This window comes from Ursus arctos, unplaced genomic scaffold, assembly GCF_023065955.2.
Source record: "Ursus arctos isolate Adak ecotype North America unplaced genomic scaffold, UrsArc2.0 scaffold_5, whole genome shotgun sequence".
Lineage (NCBI taxonomy): Eukaryota > Metazoa > Chordata > Mammalia > Carnivora > Ursidae > Ursus > Ursus arctos.
Window position 1 is genome coordinate 62,514,906 of NW_026623067.1, and position 25,127 is coordinate 62,540,032.

A 25,127-nucleotide genomic window follows, 5' to 3' on the forward strand; every position below is an offset into this window, starting at 1 on the left:
GGTAGAAGCAGCATAGTGAAAACCCCTCTTGCTTTGAATGCAAAAATGAAGCTGGTGTCTGTGAGTTATTTGTTTCTCATCTGCTTTGGAAAGAGATTGTCTAGAGAGTCTGGAAGCCTACATTCCACTTCAGAAAGCAGACCGGATTTCTGCTGACAGGCAGTTTGGCAGAAGGGTAGCCTTTGTCTGGTTTTGCCATGCGAGCTCATTTTCTGGGGGACACTCTGCGTGGTTCTAATTCTAGACGCCGACAGAGCTGCACCTCCAATCACGAAACTGTAATTCGCACTAAAAGACTTTTGCACGTTTACTTAGGACCTGTTTTCAGAAAACACAAGGCATTCCTGCTGCGGTGAGAGCCGCTGGGAACTACGTCAGTTCCACATCTTCAGTGCGACCTGTACTCGGCCTTCCCTTGCTACGGGAGTTTCGGGAACGCTCAACCACTGACTCCCATGATCAGTTGAATCAGGAAATGATGGTGGCTGGGTTTCTCTCCAGCTCTCAGAGGCCTTGAACCTTTGCCTTAGTGTTATGTGTATCATTCAACTTCTCCCTGAACTGAAGGCTTCGAACCGCCTAACAACTTAGCAATACAAGAAGAGTTGGGCAATTTCTGCGAAAGATTCCAGTCCTCAAGGGCTGGGTTAAATTAAAAATTTGAAAAAGATGTCTGGAGTTGTAGGGGTGATCAGCTGAGGGCTCCCCTTCCTTGAGGGAGCAGCAGGAGCACTGGGCGGGAACTCCGCCTGACACGGATCGGCCCACTGCTGCCTCTGTTATTTTAGGTTCCATCTGTCTACGCAGACTGTGCTTTTTTTGCGGTTAGCATCCATATATTATCCTTGCCTTGCCCACATTTGCTAGCAGAGCGACACAACAGTGCTTCGTAATACTTGCTGATTAAGTAATTGAGGACACACATGGATAGGCTAGAACTTCTGCGGGGGGTTGGGGGGCTGTTCTCTTGGTTCGTGGGATTCTGTTCTGGGTAGCAAAACTGCTGCCCTCATTCCCTCCCTGAGCACATAAATTCTATCAAGAGAACACAACCAAACTAGCAATATAAACTAGGAAGACCCTGAAATCCCACCTAGGAGGCCACTAAAGAGTTAATTCAGTTCGATAAGAGAATTATGAGGCAAGACTATAAGGATTACACACAAAAGATTTATAACACAAGATTTCTTTTTTTTTTAAAGGACAAGAGTAGTGACTGGGGACTCTGCAGATGAAGAAATAACCATGTTAACCTCACTGCTTTTTAAACATTTGCATCTGTGAATTGCAGAGGCTCAACAGAAAGCAGATTGCCTATATCCACTGAAAGCCATTCTGGCATGAGAAATTTCTCTTGCATAAAGCAAAACAGATGTGTGAGGGGGAAAAGCAAACTCCCTTATGGGTGTATCAACGTTTGGAATTATATCGTTATCTCAAGAACTATATATTGTGCAAAGCAATGAATACAGAATCTTGAGCATACTATGTCCCTGGAAACCCGATATAGAAAGCAGAAACTTAGTATCTGCAAAATACTAATTATTAATGCAGATAAAAAGCCTAACAGTATAGTCACATGTCATCCACAGTGTTTTGTTTTGTTTTGTTTTTTGAAACTGGAAGGATATCTGCCAACTGAACTAACCCTGCACCAGAGATGACACATCGAGAAGTTTTGGCCAAGTGCTGCCTGGAAGATAGGAATTCAGACCCACGTGACTGCTGAGGTGATCAGAGAAAGGGCCACCTCTCTGTAAGCGGTAAAGAGCACCCCAGGGTCAGACGCATATGGATCTGCATATCGCGATCCACAAGCTAATCAGTTTGGAAACAGGAAAGCGCTCAAAGGCTGCCCCCCCCCCCAAGGTGTGGGGTATTTATGGTATTTATAGGGCAGGAGGCAAGTGCTTGGCTGTCTGCTAGGTCCCGGGACGTGCACAAGTGAAGCAGAGACAAGAGCACAAGCACTGAGCGGGGAAGGACAGGCAGGCCCAGCTGGTGTAGGAGAGGGGTCTTCACGGTGGGGAAGAGAAGAGCGAGGACAAACTCCTCAGGAAGGAATGAATCCAAAACCGGGCTGGGGAAGTTGTTCAAAGAAACTTCAAATTTGATGTACATGTAAAATACATACATAAATAAAACATATATATACATAATAGATTGGGAATGGCAATACAACAGTCAAGATCAAATTGGTAGAAATGAACGCTCGTATGACTAAATAACCCTGAATAGTTGATATGGTCATATTACAGAAACGAAGTCAAAGTAACATTCTGTCCAAACGCACACGCACGCACGCACGCACGCACACAATTAGATGTAGCATTAGATGCAGCTTAGAGGGCTCAGGATTGTCCTGGGCACCCCTCTTTGATGATGGTGATGAACAGGTTTACAAATTATGAGTGTACATAGAAGAAATAAGTAAATATAGTTCCGCCAATAGCTTTTCTCCTCTTGCAGAAATACACGAAATCATAAGCTTTATTTAATTGCACAAATTAAACTTCAGATATAATCTCTGCCTGAAGCCACACAGCATTTATTTATCACTAAAGAAAAGCCCACGGCAGTGATGTGTACTCTAAAATAACACAGTCACGCAGTACTACACGAATCCCTACCATTTCTCAGTTTGTATTTCTTATGAGTATCAGTAAAAGGGAGAGTTCTGTTTATCTTCTTCTGACTTCCCTAAGTGTATCTTCTGCAATCGTATTCTGATGCAGGTTTCCCCTGCTATCGAAAAGCAGAGTGTTTCTGTGAAAACTTTCACAGGCTGAAATAGCAAAAACTGAAGAAGTAATTACCGCTAATTTATATGGAAAAATTTTTGAGCGTTCCATGCTCAAAATATAACCTCTCAGGCTCTTCCGATACCTTTGGGCACATGTTGCTAATGATGTATGAAACAAATCGCAACAAAGCACAGATGCTCACAGACAGAGCTCAAAGCTGTATGGCAACCAGATGCTTAAGACACTGGGTGTGGTCGGAGCTCAGCCGGACCACTCTCGATGTCCATTTTCGGGGGGGGGGGGTCGCACTGCCTGTTTGCGAGCTCACTGCAAAACAAATGCAAAACGCTATTCTCCAATTTCATCTTTCTTCATAAAAGTGAAAACCCTCTTTGGAAGTCTTTTGGTTACTGAAAACAGGTACTGAGGTGCGTTTTGGTAAAAGTGAAAGGTGAATCAGGAACTTTTTTGAAAAGTAAGGGATAATCTGTATTTTAAAAACTGCTTTAGTGAGGGGAAAAAAGGATTATAAAACACAAGTATCAAACACTCTCCAATAAATCACTTGGATAGCAATCCATTTAAATAGAATGAGCTCCGAATATGGCTTAGATGAATAAACAAAGGCTTCACATTGCAAAAGGCTGATGGAGTATTTTCACATTTAATTTTGTGACCACTTCCTCTATTTCACTGATGGCAGCATAGTTGGAGATGCCTGTAGGCCCGCCGCTTCTGAAGGAAAATCTACAGAGCAAAAAAAGTATGCTGAAAATCCACAGAGCAAAAATGTTCATTGCTAAGGAAAGGCGCTGGCATCTGAAATTAATAATCGGATGCCATTTCCATTTGGAGTCTACATAATTTTTCAACATGATAGACACTTAAACAAATCAGGTTGAAATTATACATAACTCAGTGTGTAGGTTTCAATTGTGATTAATCTCTTTTTACATGTACATGTGCAATCTCTTATGGAATATTCTTAAAAGCAACCTAATAAGGAAGAAGAACGAGGCTGTGGTTCAAGAGGGATCCTCAACAAGGCAGTGAGGAGATATTAGATCAGTTCCCCTGGGTTTGAGCTCTCTGCTCCTGCCTCGGGCCATAGTGGCTTTACTCATGTTCTCCCCACTGGGCACGCCCTCACCCCTCTTTAAGGCCCAGTTAAACCCGATCTGTTTCGAAACCTTCTGAAAACTCTATTTAGGAATATTCCTCTCCTCATGTAATATCTCACCTATCCTTTACTTTCTCTGCCTCTCATTTGGCTCTCCAGCCTCCACTGTTGTGTATTATTAGTTATTTTGAAATATGTCTACATTTTATTTCCCTGATGCATTTGTATGCTCTTTGAGGACAAGGAACTCTAGGTTATACTCTTCCTGCCCCTATGGCAACCTTCCAAGTGTGGCCCTGGCACCATTAGAATTGCCTAGTTGTTTGACCAAAATACAGCCTCCGAGGTCCTTAAGGAATATGGAAGGAGGGCCTAGGAAGCTGCCTGTGTAACATGGTGCCCAGGCGAGGACCACTAGATGCAAGAACTAGGGGAGTGCTGTCAACATAAGTAGTCCCAAGAAGTATTTGTTGACTGTACAGAGGAACACAAAAGGCCAAGCCAAACCAAAATAACAACAAAGACAAACAAACCAAACCAAAAACCATGTGTAAAACTAAAGGTGCTAGGCACTCAGGCCAGTCTGTAAAATACACAAAATTATTTTCCTGAACGTACAGGTACAAATTTTTGTCGGGACAACATTTCCAGTCTAGGAGATACCTTGAAATCTCACTAGACTGTGAAGTGCTAAAGGGCAGGGACCTTGCAAAGAAGTGTGACAAAATTGATAAGGGAGCTGAATTCCCCAGCACCATCCTTGGATTCTGCCTCTGAAAGTCCTCTGTCCGGTTCCCTGAGAACATTTCCGTTCCTCTGTCACTCTCCGTCCTGCCCACCCCCAGTCTCAGCCACAGTTTTCTGGGCCCTGGGTCCCCAGGTGTCATTTCAAGGTCACTCAGAACCACGCTTTGGGCAACGGAGGTTGGCTAAATTCTAAATCCATGTCTTCGGCCCCCCTGGTGTTACTCCCGTGATTATGCGACTTAATGGCAAAAGGGACTCTGCAGATATGATGGTTATTAATCAGTGACCTCAAATAGGGAGATTATCTGGGGGGCCTACCCTAATCCCAAGCCTTTTAAAAACAGGGAGTTTTCTCTGGCTCAGAGCACAAAAGTCAGAGAGATTACAGAAGGAATTCAACAAGAGGAAGGTCCTTGCTGGCTTTGAGAGGGAGGGGGTCGGCGGGCATGGACCTGAGAACAGCCTCTGGAAACCGGGAGCAGGCCCGGCGGAGAGAACAGGGATCTCAGTCCTAGAAGCGCAAGCAGCTGACTCCTGCCGACGAGCTGCCGGAGCCTGGCAGCTCACCTGCCCCCGAGATGCCAGGTGAGAAGGCAGCCTGACTGACGGCTGGAGTGCCGCCCCGTGAGCTCCGATGCGGAGAACCTGAGCCAGACTTCCGACCTTGAGAGCGATGCGATAATAGAGGGTGTCATGTTAAGCTGTAAAGCGTGTGGCAATTTGTTACACAGCAATAGGAGATGAACCCAGCCCTCTGGGAATGTCGACAGCGGTCCTCTACCGGCCTCTCAGCGCCAGCTCCATCAGCTCTCCACTTGCAGAGACAAAGAATGGGTATTAGTAGAGCAAAAATAAACAGGAGGGCTGGCTATTACTGCTGTTGTCCCTGGTCGCTGACCCATTCAGCCAATGGCTCCACCTCCCTCTCCCCCGTGGGTGCCGCGCTCCCCAGTCCCGCACAGCGTCGAACCTTCCTTTCTGCCCTCGGCCGGGGCTTGCAGTTTTCAGCAAAAGCCTCTGAGCTCAAGCTAGATGCTTGATGCTCCAGGGACCCCAGCTGGCTTTGACACCGTTCGAAAGATCAATACAGACCCTGCACGACACCGACACACAGACCCGGAGCAACTGCTGGGTGCGCCTTTAAGAACTAGAGAATGTGACTGGCACAAAATGAACTTGAACAGAAATGAGTCAAATTAAGATCCCTGACACACAAGCGGGGCCGCAGGACTAGAGCCTCTGGGGCTGAGAGAGCCATGATCCCGATGCTTGTCCTGGGTCCCGAGATAAACAGCAGATAAAAGCTCCCATGTCTAAGGTTCGGGCTTACCCAAGCTACATGGTGCTCAGCAGAATGGGACTCGAGAATCCAGCTCTTTGGACGCTTCATTCCTCCTTCCAGAAATCCTACTTTCCTTGTTTAAATCAAATGAATCCATCCAACAAAAATGCTCTTATTTCTAAGAGAGAAGGGAGATGATTTCCAAGTGCCTTGCTTGATCCCTGAGCAAAACTAATCCCCACCAACTCCCTCCCCCCACACCTTTCTCCTTAAGGAACTTTGCTCAATCCTCATTTAAGGGCTCCCTTTATTCTTTCTGTTTTGCACTGAGTAGCTATTTATATGTACCCCCCGACCCCCCAACACCCTCCAGCCCTGCAGGGGCAGGGGCTACATCCCATTTATCTTCGTGTCTCCCCAGGCCTGCCCAGGGAACACTCAGTACATGTTTAAGGAGTTCACTCTGAGCACTGAGTTGGACTTAACAGTTGAGATTTCCTTTGCTGTCAGGTTTCAGGTAGGGGCTTAAGATCCCTGATCCTGGGAAATAAGGGCTGGGCAGCTGTTACAGCCCAGCCCTGGGGTCCTCTAACCCAGGCAGCTGAAGAGAAGGGTAGGAGAAGGAAGCTCCCGATGGAGAGGAGGGAGTGCCAGCCTTGCTTCCTGCCCGTCAGCCAGCAGCAAGCAGACTTGCTTCTCTAATTTGATCTTTTCTCTGCTTTGGCCAAGGCTGAGTGCATTCCCCACAGACTAAGAGAGAAACAATGCAGTTGCTGTTTCAAAGCAGAGAAAAAGAGTGCTGGTGGGAAAATGTGAAGAAAGCATTCTCCTTGATTTATTTTTTAAACGTATGTTATGGGAGAAGTAGGCAAGAAGACAAAATATGCAGTACATTCTGAACCATGAAGGAGAGACATTTTGTGTAGTCCTTTAAAATCTTTCCTACTATAGCTAATCATTTATTGAATCACTCAGCAAACTCTGCCTACAGTGTAATTGGGGCATGCTTCCCTTTGCACAGCTCATGGCTATGCCTGTCTCCTAAACCAGAGGGGCTCCGGGGCAGGGACCTGCTGCCATTCATCCTCACGCCGGGATGCCGAGCACAGCGCCTGGAGGACAGCAAGAGCTCAGGGCATGGTGGCTGGCCAGCTCCAGGGCTCGAAAAGGGGCAGCAGATATAGAGAGAGGCAGAGTCTTGGGGCCAAGGGGCCAAGTACTTCCGGGGGAAGGCCATAATGATCACTGAGAAGCGTCAGGGAAAGGCCAAGTCAGCTTGTCCTGAAAAGGAGCCAAGAGGGCTGTGGAAATTAGGAGGCCACCGGTAACCTAGGGGATGTCTGGGGAAGAAAGCAGATTGCAATTGGGTAAAAAGTAAATGGAAGAAACGCTGAATGATGGTTACAAGTAAACGTTTGAAAAAATTCATCTAAATGTACATTGTTACATGACTGGTAAAATAAACTACAGAATACTAGGTAGCAGTTAAAAGAATAAAGTAGCCACCCCATCATTTCTCAACCTCAGCATTACTCACATTTTGGGTGGATGATTCCTTTTTTTTTTTAGAAGATTTATTTATTTGTTTGAGAGAGAGAGAGCATGCACACACGTGCATGAGTGGTGGGGGGGCAGCGGGAGAGAGAGAGAATCTCAAGCAGACTCCACACGGAGCACAAAGCCTGATGCGGGGCTTGATCCCAGGACTCTGAGATCATGATCTGAGCTGAAACCAAGATTCAGACATTTAACCAACTGCGCCACCCAGGCGGCTCTGGGTGGACAATTTGTTGCAGGCGGTCTCGTGCATTGCAGGATGTTTAACAGCACCCAGACTTCTACCTACGAGATGCCAGTAGCACCGCCACCCAGGCTGTGATCGCCAAAAATGTCTCCAGAAACTGCCAAATGTCCCCAGAGGAGCAAAACTGCCCCCAGTTGAAAACCACCGCTCTATGCGTACTGACCAGGAAAGATCTCCAAGGCAGATCATTGAGTGGAAAACATGTCACAAAAAAGTACATTTTACATGGCATCACTGACATAGAAAAAGTATTCTATACACACACACACACACACACACACACACACACACGCACGCAATGTCCACATTATATAAGTAAGTACAACTATAGTGTCTGGAAAGACACAACTATTACCAGTGGTCACCTCTGGGGAGTAGACTAAGGCAGGGAGTCACAGTGAATTTTGACTTTATTTGTACTGTTTGTGTTTTTAAAAGAGCAAAATGGAAATGTACTTGGTGGGAAAATTAGTTTGTCAGTGAATGGAAACTGAAGATATGGAGAAACTTTAGGGAAAAAAAGGTGCCAGAATGAGGCAGAATGAAAGGAAGGAATTTTTAGGATGTGGGAAAACTGAGCTCGATTCAGTCAAGTTACAATTTTGTATAAAGCAATATGAAGAGAGGGGTGAATACTAGCGTGCTTCTCCTTATTAGCTCAAGATTTCAATCATGCTTTGCCAGCATTGACTTTCCCAGTTAAATATGCATGAAATAACAGAATTCCTCTTTCTGTTTTTCCACTGCATGTTTCTCTAATTTGTGTTTCTTTGGTGTGTGCACAGCTTTCTATAACTAAAGAGCTGAGGTCATTATGGAAACTGTCACTCTTCAGAGCTGGAAAGCCCTGAGAATAAAGCTCACCTTGCCTTGTGTTTGGTCTGGCATGGCTGAGCACACTGCAGGAGTGTATTTGTTTTTCATTAATTTGTTTGTCATTTTTCTCCATGATCTATGGAATATTTATTTCCCCCGAAGCAAAAGGATCTGAAATGTCAGAGGTTTCTCTTGGTTTTGCTGGGGTAATGAATTGTGGAGAAAAAGAAATTTTTCTAATATGCTATTTGATTGTGGAAGGAGACATTTTGTGACCTTTTGCTATTTTGCTGTGATAATGAATTTCCTGACAAACCTGGAAACTCTGGGCTTCTTTATTGGAATAATAAGGTTTGAGGAGTAACTCTGACCTGGACCTTTGTAGAATTAATCAAATACAGATTTTGGAAAAATTGATGAGTTTGGTCTTTACCGAGACACTCTAATTTATTTCTGTCACTGTGGCAGTAGACAGATCTATACCACATAAAAACATCAAACAATTAACTACAGAATCAAGTCCCTGAACAGAGATTTACACACATGTGGTGGGAGGGGACCTAGGTTCAGGGACGTCTAGCCTGATCCTTGTTTGCTTTGTTTCCTTTTTCTTTTCTTTTTCTCTTCCTTCTTCTTCTCTTTTTAATTGCAGAATTAAGACAAACTTGTAGAAAACCTGCCTACGCTGAACGGAATGAAAAAGATAACTGGAAATCATCCATAACCTCATTCTCCAAAGGTCATGGACCATCACACCATTTTGGTCTGCTCCTTCTAATTCTGTTTTGATGCCTATAATTTATAATTGAGATGATACTGAATATAAAATTTTATATTCTGTGGCTTTTTCCTCCTAAATATTGCATACGATGTTTTGTTTGTGACCTCTAAACACTGCAAAGGAAAATTATACTGAGTCCTTAGGACGTTCTAAACAAGGGCAGCAATTCATGGGGAAAGAGAAGGAATAGATCTTTTTCTTTAGATTTTTATTTATTTATTTGAGAGAGAGAGAGTATGCACACAAACAGGGGGAGAAGCAGGCAGAGGGAGAAGCAGACTGCCTGCTCAGCAGGGAGCCGGACTTGGGGCTTCATCCCAGGACCCTGGGATCATGACCTGAGCCGACGGCAGACACTCAACAGACTGAGCCACCCAGGTACCCCAGGAATAGATCTTTGCAATTATTTTAGGAACATCAGATTCTCCCATTGTCCCCCTGCATGTGTTCATTGATGAGATCCGGTTTTCAGATTCTCTGATATTGTAGACATGTGTACCTCTTTATGTTTGAAAGGCAAGGCGAGAAAACAAGCTTGTTGACTCAGGATGCCAGCCGAGCTCACATAACGACTCCGGGCGAGGGCACTCTGTGTCCCTCAGAGACACTGACTGACCAGCAGGTGTCACAGCTACTGCTCTGACCACCCAGACAGACGTGTGGATGTCAGCGCCTGTGCCAGTACCCTCTCTGCTGCATACTCGGCGTGAGCACCGCCAAGTCTCCTTCTCCACAGAAGTAGCACCATTAGTCCCCCGATTTCTCTACTTACTGTCTCTGGGAGCTTGTTGGGGTTGTCTATACCCATTCCTAATATTCTGCAAGACCAGAGGAAGTACCTGAAAGGTGTCAGAACTCATGACCTCAAAGGTGTCAGAATTCATAAGCAGGGTCTCAGAGAATTTAGGTAGAAGTATTAGTACCTCATTCTTGACTTCCTAGGTGGGCGGGATGCTCAGCTCACTGCCGTTTTTTAGAAGTTTAGATTTTCCTCCTGATTGTTGATAGGATGGGAATATCAGAAACAAAAGGAAAAAGGAACTGAGCTTCTGAGTTGAGCTCTAAAATCTTCATGCCTTGCTCAATTGAATATACTTTGAATTTTTTTCATAAAACACCAGATTACTTTAGGATCAGAAGTCAATTTGGACAATGAGAAAGATCACGTAAAATGCTACCCAGTTAGCCTAAGCAGGAACTCACGGGGAAATTACAAAATTATAATTACAATTACTATTTTGATTATATAATTAATATAATAGCTATATAATTAATATATTAGTAATTATAAAACAGTTCTGAAATTTAAGGTCTTGTATCTCTGTCTCCAACTGCATATCTCACAAAATATTTAATTAGTCTTATATCAAATATTCACACATTTTAAATTATAAATCTTGAGGGCGCCTGGGTGGCTCAGATGGTTAAGGTCTGCCTTAGGCTCAGGTCATGATCCTGGAGTCCTCCAGCCCCGCATCAGGCTTCCTGCTCAGCGGGGAGTCTGCCACTCCCTCTGTCCCTCCCCCTGCTCTTTCGAGTGCTCTCTCTCTCTCTCTCTCTCTCTCTCAAAAATAAATAAATAAATCTTTTTAAAAAATTATAAATCTTGGATTTCCATTTGGGTAAAAGTGCTTCCTGCATGGGGGGCTGGCTACTGGAAGTGTGCTCAGAGACCCAGCAGTAGCAGCACCTGGGAGCTGGCTACTGGAAGTGTGCTCAGAGACCCAGCAGTAGCAGCACCTGGGAGCTCCTCAGAAATCCTGAATCAGGTCACCCCTATACTGAGTCAACTCACAGAAGCTCTGGTTTAGAGTGGGGGGATGGAGCAGACCTTTACAAATGCAAGTGTTGTCTCCTGGTGATCAGAGGTGAGTTCCTAGGACATTCAGAAAAGTTGCCAGTACTGTTCACAGACAGCTTTTTTCTTCCCCGTTACCAGGCTAATTGCTAGTATTTTCATCACTACGTTGCTGGTTGGAGATGAGAATCTGCCCCTGACTGCTGAAGAGAGACTACAGCTCAAATAACCAGCTTTGGTTTTCTGACTTGGAAAAACAATGCCAAGGTCACTATGCTCCGGATTGGGGGTCAAGATAAGATAGAGAAAAGAGGATGATTGGTCTGAAAGCGTCTGAATGGTTGCAGAAGTGCACCGATAATGCTGTGCATTTGGACACAGGATTTTGACTGATCACTGACTCTAAAACGTGTGTTTTCTCTCACCCGCTTACTTCTGCTTCTAGAAGCAAAGCAGCCTATGGGCAAGGTAAGTTTTGCGGAGAGCTCAAAAGCAGGTCTAAGGTCAGGAATGTGTTTAGTTTATCAGGCAAGGGAATTTAAACTCAAATCCAGTTAGCTGGTTTTCTAATTCACCTTAATCACTAACACTCGATGAAGTGCCATCAAGTTATCTAAAAGAAAGCAGTTACTGCACAATGGAAGAGCTGATGTCATGCTAGGAGATGCTGAACCATCAACAAACTGGAAAGGAGTTTTTAAAAGGGAAAATGTAAAATTATGAAAGACGCATAGTTCTTAGATTTGCTTGCATGCTCTCCCGAGTGGCTGGTGATTTATGAACATCTCTCTGCATTCTTTTCTAATTTGGTTTCCACTGTCAACATTTTCATTTTAAAAGAATGTGTAATCATTTGAGCTCAATGCAGGATAAATGCTGTTCTTTATAATTTGTGAAAAGAGAAAGAAAAAATTACCTCATATACATTTGAAAATATAGTTAAAATTAGAAGAAGGTAAAAGTTTAGATTTTTTTTCAGTCTCTAACATTTAAATGTTTAAAGATGAGTTTTAACAGTTAGAAATCAGGTACTGTATTCTAATTTTTCCAAGAAATAACCCAAACCCAACCCTCAACTTTATTTATTTTTTATTTTTTATTATTTTTTAAAGATGATATTTATTCATTTGAGGGAGAGACAGATAGAGAGAGAACAAGCAGGGGTAGAGGGAGAGAGAGAAGCAGACGCCCCACCGAGCTGGGAGCTGGACGTGGGGCTCGATCCCAGGACCTGGAGATCATGACCTGAGCCAAGGCAGACACTTAACCATCTGAGCCACCCAGGAGCTCCCTCAACTTTCTTTAAATGAAATATATATATTACAAATAATTCTTATATCTCAGGCAAATGATTATAAGAGAGAGTGATACCTGAGTTGAGTTTCTCTCTCTTTCCTCTTTTATTCTTATTTTCTCTTTTGAGAAAGGAGCTAAAAGTCAGATAAGCACCGAATGATTTTCCGTAAGAAATTTTTACAAAATGATATAAAAGGCTCTGAAATGAATTTTTGTAAGTTGCCAAAATAATCATAACTTCCTGATAAGTCATCATAAATTTATACTCATGTTGGACACAAGTACACTTGAGTCTCTTACATAGCCGTCAAGTAAACCAAATCTAAGTTTTCTGTATCTTACTTTATGAACAAACATTAGCTATCACAAATCAAGTGCCTCTGACATCTATCCACGCTCTTTGTAAAAGATCTGCTGAAGGCTTTCTCAAGTCTTTCCTTTTTTCGTTGTTCTTTAAATGACTCTCGCTCTCTGTCAAATAAATAAATAAAATCTTTTAAAAAATAACCTTTAAATGAGGACATTTAGTTAACAACCGCTTTTTGTCGTGACACTGTTCAGGATACTTGGGTATAGTAATGAATGCAAAAGATAAAAAGGTCTGCCCTCATGGAGCTTTTATTTTAATGGGAGCAGAAGATGATAAACATTTAGAATACAATTATGACAGATGCTGCTGTGTGCTCTAAAGTAACGCAGGCATGGGGACAGTGCATGGGTGGAAGCGTGCCTAGAGAGTTCCTAGAACACAGTGCACTGTCGCCATTAGTGTCTTCTCCGGACTTTTCTCCATGTGATTGCTCTCAACTCCCTTACGTAATCATGTATGTACCCTCTTTCAAACTGCTTATGTGGAGACATTTAGGTGAGAGGGCAACTAAGCACAGGTCTCTAACGCCGCTGACATTTTAAAGGGAGAAGCTAGACCTAACTAAAAGCTCCTTTCCTGAGAAAATGGTATGGTGCCCCAGGAAATAAGTAAGAGACCTTCTAGCCGACTTTCACAAACATTCCAAATTTGGACATCAGGGCAGGTCACAGGATAGAAAGGAAGCCTTCAAGTGAGAACCTCTTTCACTGCTGTGAGTCAGGAGGAAGTCCAGGGGCATCTCCAGCATGCTAGATGAAAAGACCGCACGCAGGAGGACCCATCCTAACACAGGGCGCAGTAGGAAGGAACTGGGTATAGGTGCTTGCATACCTGGAATAGAGTCCATAAAATCGGCTCTCGATCAAGGGCTCCATCAAATACAAAGAAACCACCTGGAGACTATTTTCCCCTACTAGGAGGGCCCACTGCACCAGACCGTTTTCCCTCATCCATTGGCTGTTAGCTCACTGAACTGTTTCTATGTATCTTTTACGAAAGAGTCCTCCTGCTTTTATATTGGAAGTATTCTAACAGCATGAAAGATGGAACCCAAAGATAATTGATCTATGCCATTTTTAGCAAAACCCGCCTCATTTACACTCAGTAATAAAATATGAACAGAATAAAATATACATAAATATGATAATATTGCACAACATAAAAGGAGATGAACATATCACTATAGAGGTCAAGGCGTAGCATCCCTGACAACTACTTACTGAAGAAAGAGTCAACTGTCAGCCTCAACTTTGTGTACTTAATACGGTCAACTGAAATATCAACTCTATGAAGGAGGAAAAAGACACAATGATAAAACTGATTTTTTAAAACAAAAAGAGCTGGAAAGCCTACAGAAAGGCAGAAAAAGATCTGCCAGACTATATTTTGAAATATGCCACTGGAAGCATTAAAGAGACACCGAATGAGATCTGTAAACAAAACAAACAAACAAAAAGATCAGTGAAGTGGAACTCATCCGAAAATGTGGGGGAAAATGGCAAAGAGATAAAAATGAGAAGTGAAAGAATATATGTATGAAGGACAAAGGCTATCTAGCATACAGGTAAGTGGTGTTACTGCCCAAAAGACCAGAGGGCATTTAAAAAGAGAAAAATCCAAACGTCTATCAGATTAAAACTTTCCTGGAATGAAAAATCTTGAATTGTGCAGTACTTACTCTCTACCAAGAAAAACTGATGAAATAAATCCAAAATACACTGTTGATGTGTATATATATATGTATATATATATGTTTTTAACTATCAGTACCAAAGACAGAACACTATAATTATCCAATCAGGGGAGAAAACTAGATACCTCCAAAGCAAGAGTATCAGGCTATACTGAGATTACTTTTCTGCAACAATAGACGCCAGAGACCATAAGCAACGTCTACAGAATCGTGAAGGAAAAAAAAAACCAAACCATGGGATTATTTACCCAACCAAGCTGTCATTATGGGCAAAAGTAACAGAAAGCTATATCCTCAAATATGCAAGGCTTCAGAAAGCATATTACCCAGGAAGTTTCCATGGAAAGATGATAATTCAAAGATGTACCAAACGAACGAAAAGAATCAAAATAAAATTTCTATCTCAAGATGAAATTACAGTAAAAGGAAGTAAGCACTGAAGTCTATATGTAATTTATATAAAATTAAATCTGTTTTTCACTCTTACACCCTGGGATTATTTCCCAAATAAACTAACTACATGCAAGTCTTTGTCTCAAGCTCTACTTTTTGTGAACTAAGACAGTGAGCAAGAATGAATAATTTAATACACGATACTAAAAATATTGATAACTAAATAAAAAAAACTTTAGTTCTCTCATTTACACCACATAGTAAACATTCCTTTCTGGCAGGATGGTGAACAAGAAATCCCAATAGACCATCCTTCCAAAAACAGCAAGACAAGCTACATAGCTTTATTTTTAAAAGGAAAACTTTTCAGGGGCACCTGGGTGGCACAGTCAGTTAAGTGTCTGACTCTTGGTTTCGGCTGAGGTCGTGATCTCAGGGTGGTGAGATCGAGCCCCACGTTGGGCTCTGCAAAGAGCATGGAATCTGCTTAAGAGTTTCTCTCCCTCTGCCCCCACCCCCATAAGTAAAAAAATCTTAAAAAAAAAAGAAAAGAAAAGAAAAGAAAGACTTTTCAAATGCCTTGGCAATATGTTAAGAAATTAACCTTGAAAATTACAAGGGGAGGACTGCTGCTTCTAACCAAGTAAGTGGTAGGGACTGGATTTATCTTTCTGCCACAAACAGCCAGGAAACTGGACAAAATTTAAGTAGCAATTGTATTCAAGCATTTAACAAAAGCAAAATAAAACCACAGTGATTTATCATTGCATACCTGCTAGCATGGCTAAAATTAAAAAGACTGCCAATGTTAAATGTTGGTGAGAAAGTAGAGTAACTGAAACTCTTACACGCTCTTAAACAAAACTGAAGTTTGGCAGACTAGACTAAAGAAAAGAAAACAGGTATATGCTCCTTAAAAGAGATGTATTTAAAACACTGAAAATGCAGAAAGTTTGAAAGTTAAAAGGTTGACAAAGATGCTTCATGAGATTATTAACCAAAAGAGAAGAAGAGAGCTGGTATTCCTAGATTCAAAGCAGATAAAATGGGCTTTTAGGCAAATTAAAAAACAAAACAAAAAAAATCACACACTTAAAAAAAAGATCATTTTGCTATGGTAAAATGTTCATAAAGTTTGATAAAAGATAAAAAAAAAAACCTACTTGCAAGCAGATTACATTCTCAAGTAGTAATGCAATCAAGATAGAAATTAAAACAAAAAAGATGATGAAAACCCATATCCCTGAAATTTTAAAACACAATTTTAACTTATGGGTTGAAGAAGAAATAAAATATTTCTTGTGATAATAAATATATGATAAATAAAAACAAAATTAATGATAAAAATATAACCTATCACTATGCACAGGATGTAGCTGATGCAGTATATAATAATAATGGTAGAAGTTTAAATACTGGAAAAACTGAATATCCACATGCAAAAGAATGAAATTGGACCCTTATCTTATACCAAACACAAAGATCAAATAAAAATGGACTAAAGATTTAATGTAAGGTCTAAAACTGTAAAACTCCTTGACACAAGCATAGGGAAAAAACTTTTTGGCATTGGTCTTGGCAATGATTTTTTGGATATGACACCAAAAACACAAACAACAAAGGCAAAAATAGTCAAGTGAAACTACATCAAACTAAAAAGCTTCTGTATGGCAAAAGAAAAAAAAATCAACAAAATGGAAATGCAACCTATAGAAAGGGAGAAAATATTTGCAAACCATATCTCTGATAAGGAGTTAATACCCAAAAGGAACACATACCACTCAATAGAAGAAAAATCCAATTAAAAAATGGGCAGAGGATCAAAAAGCAAGAAGTGTTGGCAAGTCTGCGGAGAAAAGGGAACCCTTGTACACTGCTGATCACGTGAATTGGTGCAGCCACTGTGGAAAACAGTATGGAGTTTCCTCAAAAAATTAAAAATAGAACTACCATATGATCCAGCAATCCTACTTCTGGGTATATATCCAAAGGAAATGAAAACAAGATATTGAAGAGATAATCTGCACTCTCATGTTCACTGCAGCATTGTTTACAATAGCCAAGATATGGAAACAACTTAAGTGTCCGTCAATGGATGAATGATGAATGGATAAGGAAGATATGGCACATATATATATAAAATTATTCAGCCATAAGAAAGAAGGAAATCCTGCCATTTGTGACAACACGGATAGACTCTGAGGACAAACACTGCCTAGTATCACTTACATGTGGAATCTTTAAAAATAAAAAAGTTCACACTCTTAGAAACAGAGTAGAATGGTCATTGCCAGGGGCGTCTGGGTGGTGCAGTCGTTAAGCGTCTGCCTTCGACTCAGGGCGTGATCCCGGCGTTCTGGGATCGAGCCCCACATCAGGCTCCTCTGCTGGGAGCCTGCTTCTTCCTCTCCCACTCCCCCTGCTTGTGTTCCCTCTCTCGCTGGCTGTCTCTCTGTCAAATAAATTTTAAAAAAAAATCTTAAAAAAAAAAAAAAAAGAATGGTGGTTGCCAGAATGGGGTGGGGGGGTAGTAAATAGGGGGAAGGTGGTAAAAGGGTATAAACTTTCAGTTACAAGATGAATAAGGTTTGAGGAGCTAATGTAAAAAATGGTGACTATAGTTGATAACACTGTATATTATGTAATTGAAATTTGCTCCGAGTAGAACTCAAATTCTGTCTTCTGCCCCCCAAAAGATAAACATGTAAGGTGATAGATGTGTTAATTAACTAGATGGTGGGACTTCTTTCACAATATATAAGTATATCAAATCACTACAATGTACATTTAAATACCTTATTTGTCAATTATACCTCAATAAAACTGGAAAAAATATATATATACACATACACACAATAAAATATTATTCATTCATTAAAAAAGCAAATCCTGCCATTTGTGACAACATGGATGAACCACAAAAACATTATGTTAAGTAAAATAAGTCAGACAGAGAAAGACAAATACTGTATAATCTCAGTCATATATGGAATCTAAAAAAACCTGAATTCATAGTGCCAGGGGTGAGGGGGCTGGGAGTAGAGAAAATGATAGCTGGTGGTAAGACGGTACAAACTTCCAATTATAAAATGAAAAAGTTCTGGGTACCTAAAGTACAGCATAGTATGTAGTTAACAATAGTGTACTATACACTTGAAAGTTATCTAAAAAGTGATCTTAAATGGTTTTACTGCCAAAAATCCAAAAAAACCAAAAAAAGGTAACTATGGAGGTAATGGATGTGTTAACTAACTTTATTGTGGTAATCGTTTCACAACATAAGCATATATCAAATTGTCACATTATACACCTTAAACTTATATAATGTGCTGTCAAATGTATCTCCATAAAGCTGGGAGAAAAAAAGATAAATATCTCCAGTGCACGAAAAAACTCTTCCATAAGACACAAAAAGAAGGAACACCATTCAAGTTATTTTATGAAAACAGCATAACCTTGACCAAAATATTACAAAGATAATTTAAGAAATCATAATTACAGGATATTCTTACACATAAACATGAATGTAAAAATGCTCAACAAAGCATCAATTTTATCCAGCAGTGTATAAGTGGAATGTAACTCAATGCAAATTTAACATCAGAAAATTAACAAATCACAGGAAAAAAGCATATGATCATATAGAGGCAGAAGAAATTTGAAAAAAAAACAAACACCTATTCATAATTTAGACGGTTCTACAAACTAGGAATAGAAGGGTGTTTTCTTACTCTGATAGACAATATAAAAAATCTATAATGAACATTATACTTAATGGTAATACTTTGAAAGCTTTCCTTCTGGGCTTAGGAATGAAACAAGGATGCCTGATACCACCTCTTTTATTCAATGCTGAATAAAAATAGCAATAAGACAAGAAAAAGTGAAAGGTGTATGATTAGAAAAGAACAAATGGTCATTATTAAAGATAATTTCCTTGTTGTTATACAAACTCAAGAAATTATTAGACTTGGTAATGGAATTTAACAATGTCACTAATTGGATATAAGATTAAAAGTGAAGTGAATATCCAAAACTCAATTGCATTCCTATATACTAACAAATAACAGAATTCAAAAAAGAAAAAAGGACCATTTATAATAGCAACAAAAACATAAGATATACAAAAATAAATAATAAAAAATTCTTGAAAATTATAATAGTTTACAGGAAGTCATTAGAGAAGATGACAGCAAAGCATAGCTATACTATGTTCATGGACAAATTGATCTATAAGTTCGATGCAACTTTAATCAAAATCTCAATTGTTTTTTCAAGATGGTAGGCATAGCCATATCGATTTTGCTATTTTTAAATTGTAAACCTACGTGGCATTCATACTATTCCCCCTAAGACACATTTTTTAAAGAGCCAAATGTAAATGACTAAATCTTTGTAGAACTAGAAGAAAATATAAGTGAATATTTGAACTTAGATGAAGAATTGTTTAAATATATAAACACAAGAATTCTAGAAAATGAAAATTTTTACTTTTTAAATTTAAATGATACTATAAAATAAAATCAAAAGTATTTGCTACATAACAATGAATATTTTAACATATAAAAAGTTCTTATAAATTGATAAGAAAAACATTTTTCTCTTAACATGAGAAAAAGATAAGAACTAGTAATTACAGCCAATAAACACAAAAAATAAGCCTAGCCTCAGGAGCAAAGAGATACGAATTAAGACAGTACATTATTTTCCCCATTTACAAAATTGGCAAATGTTTTAAGAAATGTTAATATATCCTATAGCAGAGATTCCATAAAATAAACATTCTCACACAGTGATGATAGAAATAACAATTCATACATTATTTCAGGGAAGCAACTGACCAATATATAAAAAAGGATCTTCAAAATGTCTATGCCCTTTGACCTAGGAATTTTGCTTTTAGGTCCCACCATCTAGTTAATTAAAAGCATCCAAAATAATGGATGGTCATTGCAGCTTTATTTATATTAATGAAACTTTGAAAATATACTAACACATGCAAAAATAGGGTAAGTGGTGAAGTATTCCTTCTGCATGTTAGAACTGTAGATCCAGGTCAGAGAATGCCATGCAGCCATTGATAAAATTGTTCTGCAAAATTTTAAAGCTGAAAAATGTCTACCCTTAATTATGCTAACAAATTAGATAATGAAATAATATATCATAGGATCCAAATTCTGTAAGAATGTGTGATATATGGGTGTCCGTGAGTGGAGGGGAGAGAGAGAGAATACAGGAAAAAAAAAAAAATCACACCAAGTTATTAACATTGCTTACTTTGAGGTAGCAGGATAGTGGCATTGTGGTGATTTTTACCTTTATCTCTGCGCTTTTCTGTATTTGTCAAAATTTCTACACAATATCCCTCCTATGTATTACTTGTAAAAGAAACAAACAGGTACCTTCCCTCCTATCAGAATCAAGTCTATCCTCCTCAGTCTGACATACTGTCTTTATTATCCCATCTTCTCCTTCTTGCCTTCTCTTTGTCTCAACAGGCTTACACATACACCCTTCTGCTCACGTGCCTGTGTGTCCCAGGATCGCCTTTTCCAGCTCAGGAACTCCTCATTCAGGGCTCCAGGCAAGGCTTCCCTCCCTTCGGTAACCAGCCTGTGTGACTGAGCCCTCCCCTCGAATAGCGGCTCTCTGTCTCCCAGACTGTATGGCAATTAATCTGACAAGTAATCAAGTCCAGCTTGCAACATCTCAACCACGGTGACCTTGAACTATTACTTGATTTTCTTTTAACTTTTTGTATGTTTTTCTTCTTTTCTCCAACTAGATTATCAACTATTTTTGTTATTTTTCATAAAGTCTAGTGCAACAGAGTACGTGTGTATGATACACAGAATCATGGCCCCAAAGATGTCCATGTCCTAACCCCCGGAGGCTGTGAATAGGTTAGGTTATAGTGCAAAGGGGAATTAAGATTGCATATGGAGTTCAGGTTGCCAATCAGCTGACCTTCAAAGAGGGAGATGAGCCCGAATTACCCAGGTGGGCCGAATGTAATCACAAGAGGCCTTAAAAAGCGGAGGAGCTCAGAAGAGGTGTGAGGACAGAAATAAGGTTGGAGTGATGTGCTATAAGGACTCCACTCTCCATCACTGGCTTTCAAGATGGAGGAAGAGGGCACAGGCCAAGCAAGGGGGGCCGCCTCCCCAGCCTGGAAGAGCAAGGACGTGGATTCTCCCCGAGAGCCTCCAGGGAGGAATACAGCCCTGCCAACACCCTGGACTTTTGTTCAGTGAGATCCATGTCAGACTGTTAACCTACAGAGTCGTAACATGAATTTGTGTGGTTTTAAGTCATTAAGTTTATGGTAATTTGTTCCAGCAGCGATAGAAAATTAATACAGTGTTAAATATTATTTTCCTTCATTCACACTTAAATCAAGAAAGATAAAACCAAAGTTATTAAAATAATGGACACATTTAAGGCTATACTTTTTGAGGAAATCTATCCTAATCACCCCCAAATGCTTCTCATTATTTCTTTATTTCTCCTCAGCGCTTATGTATCCAATTTATATCACTTATCATTTGTTGCTACTTATTTTATTACTGTGTTACTATCATTTCCTGGGCACACAGTCTTTCCTCTCATTCAAAAGGCTCTTCAGAAGCAGAGGCCATGTATTCACTCCCTAGGTATTTGTTGCCAGACGTAACAGACTTCAGTCTATAAATGCCTGATTACTAACATCTTACGTTATGGATTACTTACGGGTGACCATATACTCAGCTTTCTTCTCAGAAATGTTTTTGAAAGTTTTATTTCAGTCTTATACAGAAGCACCCTCAAGCCCCTAAAAATCTGACTGGATTAGTAAATATTTACAAAGGGGACTTACTACACTTTCATTCTGTTGGACCTGACCCACAAAATTTAGCGAGGTTTTATGTTTTCCCAAACTTTTACGGTTGACTATTTCAAGAAAGGCATATGGATTTATCCCTATGGATTGTTAAGACTGGGGAACTGAGGTAGAAAGATGTCTGGTCTAGAAGGGGAGAGAAAAAAGGGAGTCTGGACATCCTCAAACCTTGAACAGACCTGGGTACGGAGCAGGCTCCGGTGTGGAGGAGGGACTGTGTGGAGGGTAGGGTCTATTCTGTGTTGAATGTCAGAATCAGCATAGACCTTCGGATCAACTAGAGTTACCAGGCTGCTCTTGGAAGCCACGGCTAGAATTTCTCGGCTGTACCACAATTAAAGAAAAGGAAGCAAATAAATAAGTGGTCAGTTGGAAACGAGAGGATTTGGCCTCATCGTAACCCTGGGGGAAAAAATAAAAGCTGATGTGTAAATGGGGTTCTGGGCAAGTAAGCACATGGTGTTGTGCAGAAGGGAATTCAGGGAGGCAGCTGGCCCTGGCCACATGCCCTTCTCCCAGAGGCAGGGCCAGCCCCAGCCCTTCAAGTCCGCTGCTGTGATCTGGCCCTGGGAAGCCTTAAAAAAGTTGCTTACACTGATTTCTCCAAACATAAAACTGGGGCAGTGGGATTTGCCATTTCTGTGTAGCCCAGACCTGCGGTGGGGATTAATTAGCATTTTTAAAGGGCTGTGGGTTTGGTGTGGCTTGTTTATTTTCTCAGGATGAAAGCCAGTACTCCAGCACCAAGTGTTCACAGTGAAGGGCTGATGCATGTTACTTGAGATGCACTGTGTGAAGTGGGGTGGATGGGATATGAGGCTTGGGGGACTGCCCTCGGCATCAAAAAGGCCACATTTCCAAACACACTTTAGTGCTCCCCAAAGTGAAGGAGGCAGAAGAAAAGCCTTTGAAAATTAAAAAGGGGCAAAGTCACCTGAGTTTCGGCTCTGCGACCAAGGGCATGTACCGACCTACACCAGGGCACGCTGGATGAGCCGCTAAAGACAAATATTAGCGGGTAGAGAAGACACCAAATTCTGCTAACTTTGGGACAAGCTGCAAAATGAGCTCCTATATTCAATAAGGGGAAAGAACGCCAGCGGAGGCCGTCAGGGTCTGACGGTGGGGGGAGGATGGTTACACTTTAGCTTCGCTGCCACCGCACAGGTGGGCCCGGGGACAAAGACACCAGTGCAGCCCCAAATCCCACTCACTGAAGACCCAGCAGCTTTCCAGGTACGGCAATCTTGCAAGAACCCTCCGGGCTGGTTTCCTTTGTTTGTTTGTTAAGATTTTATTTATTTGTGTGTGAGAGAGAAAGCACAAGCAGGGGGAGCAGCAGGCAGAGGGAGAAGCAGACTCCCTGCTGAGCAAGGAACCCGATGTAGGACTCGATCCCAGGACCCTGGGATCATGACCTGAGCCCAAGACAGACGCTTAACCAACTGAGCCACCCAGGCGTCCCCAGGCTGGTTTTCAAAAGTAAATATTTATGGCTTCATTCCTGATTATGGAAATTCGATGTGCTCGTTACTAAAACGTAAAACTGGAGAAATACATAAAACAAAAAGTGCAGACACCCCCCACCCCAATCCCAGCAGCCAGAACATAATCGCTATGAACTCTTGTTGGGACATATTTACAAGACACAGATATAATTGTCCTCAATTTATAAGTGAGGAAATGGATAACTCAGAGAACTTATCCACAAGCTTAGAGGAAGTAAGTCAAAACTGGAATTCAAACCCAGGCTTTGGGACACCCCGGAACTCTGCATGTTTCATTAGGCTACACACCGTGTCCCCATATCCTTCTCTCTCATCCCACCACCATCCTGCAGGGTAATCACTACAGAGCACTGTAGGACTTACATAACTAGCTCTACACACAGGTTGTGCAGGAAACTGCAAGCTAGTGTCACAGCTAGACCCATTTTTCCAGCCACATTTAAGTGTGTAATGCTCCGGTGACGTTTGAGTGGAGGATTGTAACACACATCTGGGCGTCCTTTTGCCCAAAACCCATGTAGAACAGAAAAACAAAGAGACCCCTTAAATTAGGAGGACGTGACTTTTGTGTGAGGCTTGAACCTGGAAAGCCCTGAATTCTGGGTCTGTTATTTCTTAGCTGTGTGTGACCAATGCCTCGGTTTCTCTTTCCTGATAATAAAGAGGATGGACAATCTGAATGCTTTCTACTTTCTGGTATTCTATGCAAAAATGAGCCATCTCCTCATTGCGAGGTGGTGGGTTTCACACGTCCCCCCCTAACTTTGCTTATTCTGCTCAGTATCAAATTTTAGGCTACAGGACAGACAGTTGCTCCCGGATTGCTACTTCACAAATATGCCCAGAAAGAAACGAAAGTGCTTTGAAAAGAAAGTATGGTATTATTGCTCTTGCTAGATTTAGTCTAATTAAATGAGTGGGTGACAGCCAATTCAATGATTAATTTATTAGCATGCATTCTTTCAGAGTGTACAAATCTGCACAACAAACTGAGAGGGGCTCTGGGTGGCTCAGTCAGTTAAGCATCTGACTCTTGATTTCCGCTTAGGTCATGATCTCAGGGTTGTGAGATCGAGCCCCGCCCACATCGGCTCCGTGCTGGGCATGGAGCGTGCTTGAGATTCTCTCTCTCCTTCTCCCCCTCCTCTCTTTCTCTCTCCTCCGCCCTCTAAACAAAGGAGAGGGGGGTTGAGAGAGTTCGAGATCAAATCTTGCCCTCCTGGGAACTGACAGCTCTGGATGGGGAAAACACAAGAATCTATACAACTGCGTCTGAGGTAGCAAGAGCTCAGTGTCCTAGGATGCTTGAGTAGCCCAAGAGACTCAAGTCTGGAGGGCTCAGCAGAGCTTCACGGAGGAGGAGGGAGGGATGGGAACAGGTCCCTAGAGAAGTGTCAGGCACAGCACGATGACGGTAGCTGAAGGTGGGCACTGCAACAGTGCCGAGGGGTCGTGTAAGCTGAATTACGGAGGTCATAGCTGGCAGGCTCAGGCGTCCGCACGCAGCTGTGGGCAGCTGGGGACCACAGAGAGCCAGCAAGCAGGGAAGTGAGAGGCTGTGTCCATGGCCTCTTCTAGACCGGCTTCTGACAAAACTTAGTCTAACTGATCTCCAGTACCTACACGAGTACCTAGCTTGTACCTGTTGAATAAATCATCTCAGAAATGGACTGAATGTTGCTCTAGAGAGGAAACAGGGAGCCGCTCCAAGCAGGCAAACCTGGACAGCTCTTAGATCTTGTGTACAGAATTGGCAATTTTACCACAGAAAATGAGTGTGTGAGAGAGAGGGAGGGAAAGACTCTTCTTTCGCTCTGTAATCAAGAGCGGAAATAACATCTCATTATAACCTTTAAAGAAAAGAGGCCTTTTAAATGAAATAGTAACAAAGCTGT

General features: G+C 41.4%; 1 protein-coding gene across 4 annotated transcripts in view; it reads right to left on the reverse strand.

Annotated features, from left to right (window-relative positions):
* Window positions 1–25,127, reverse strand: part of ARSB (arylsulfatase B) — a 162,841-nt gene that overhangs the window by 35,917 nt on the left and 101,797 nt on the right. Inside the window, exon 7 of one of the 4 annotated variants that reach the window (XM_044384098.3) lies at window positions 1,185–5,425. The exons of the other annotated variants lie outside the window; for them this stretch is intronic. Coding sequence (XP_044240033.2) covers window positions 5,415–5,425 — 11 coding nt within the window. The 3' untranslated portion in view covers window positions 1,185–5,414. Of the gene's footprint in view, window positions 1–1,184; window positions 5,426–25,127 lie in introns of those variants that run through there. 4 annotated transcript variants of the gene reach the window in all.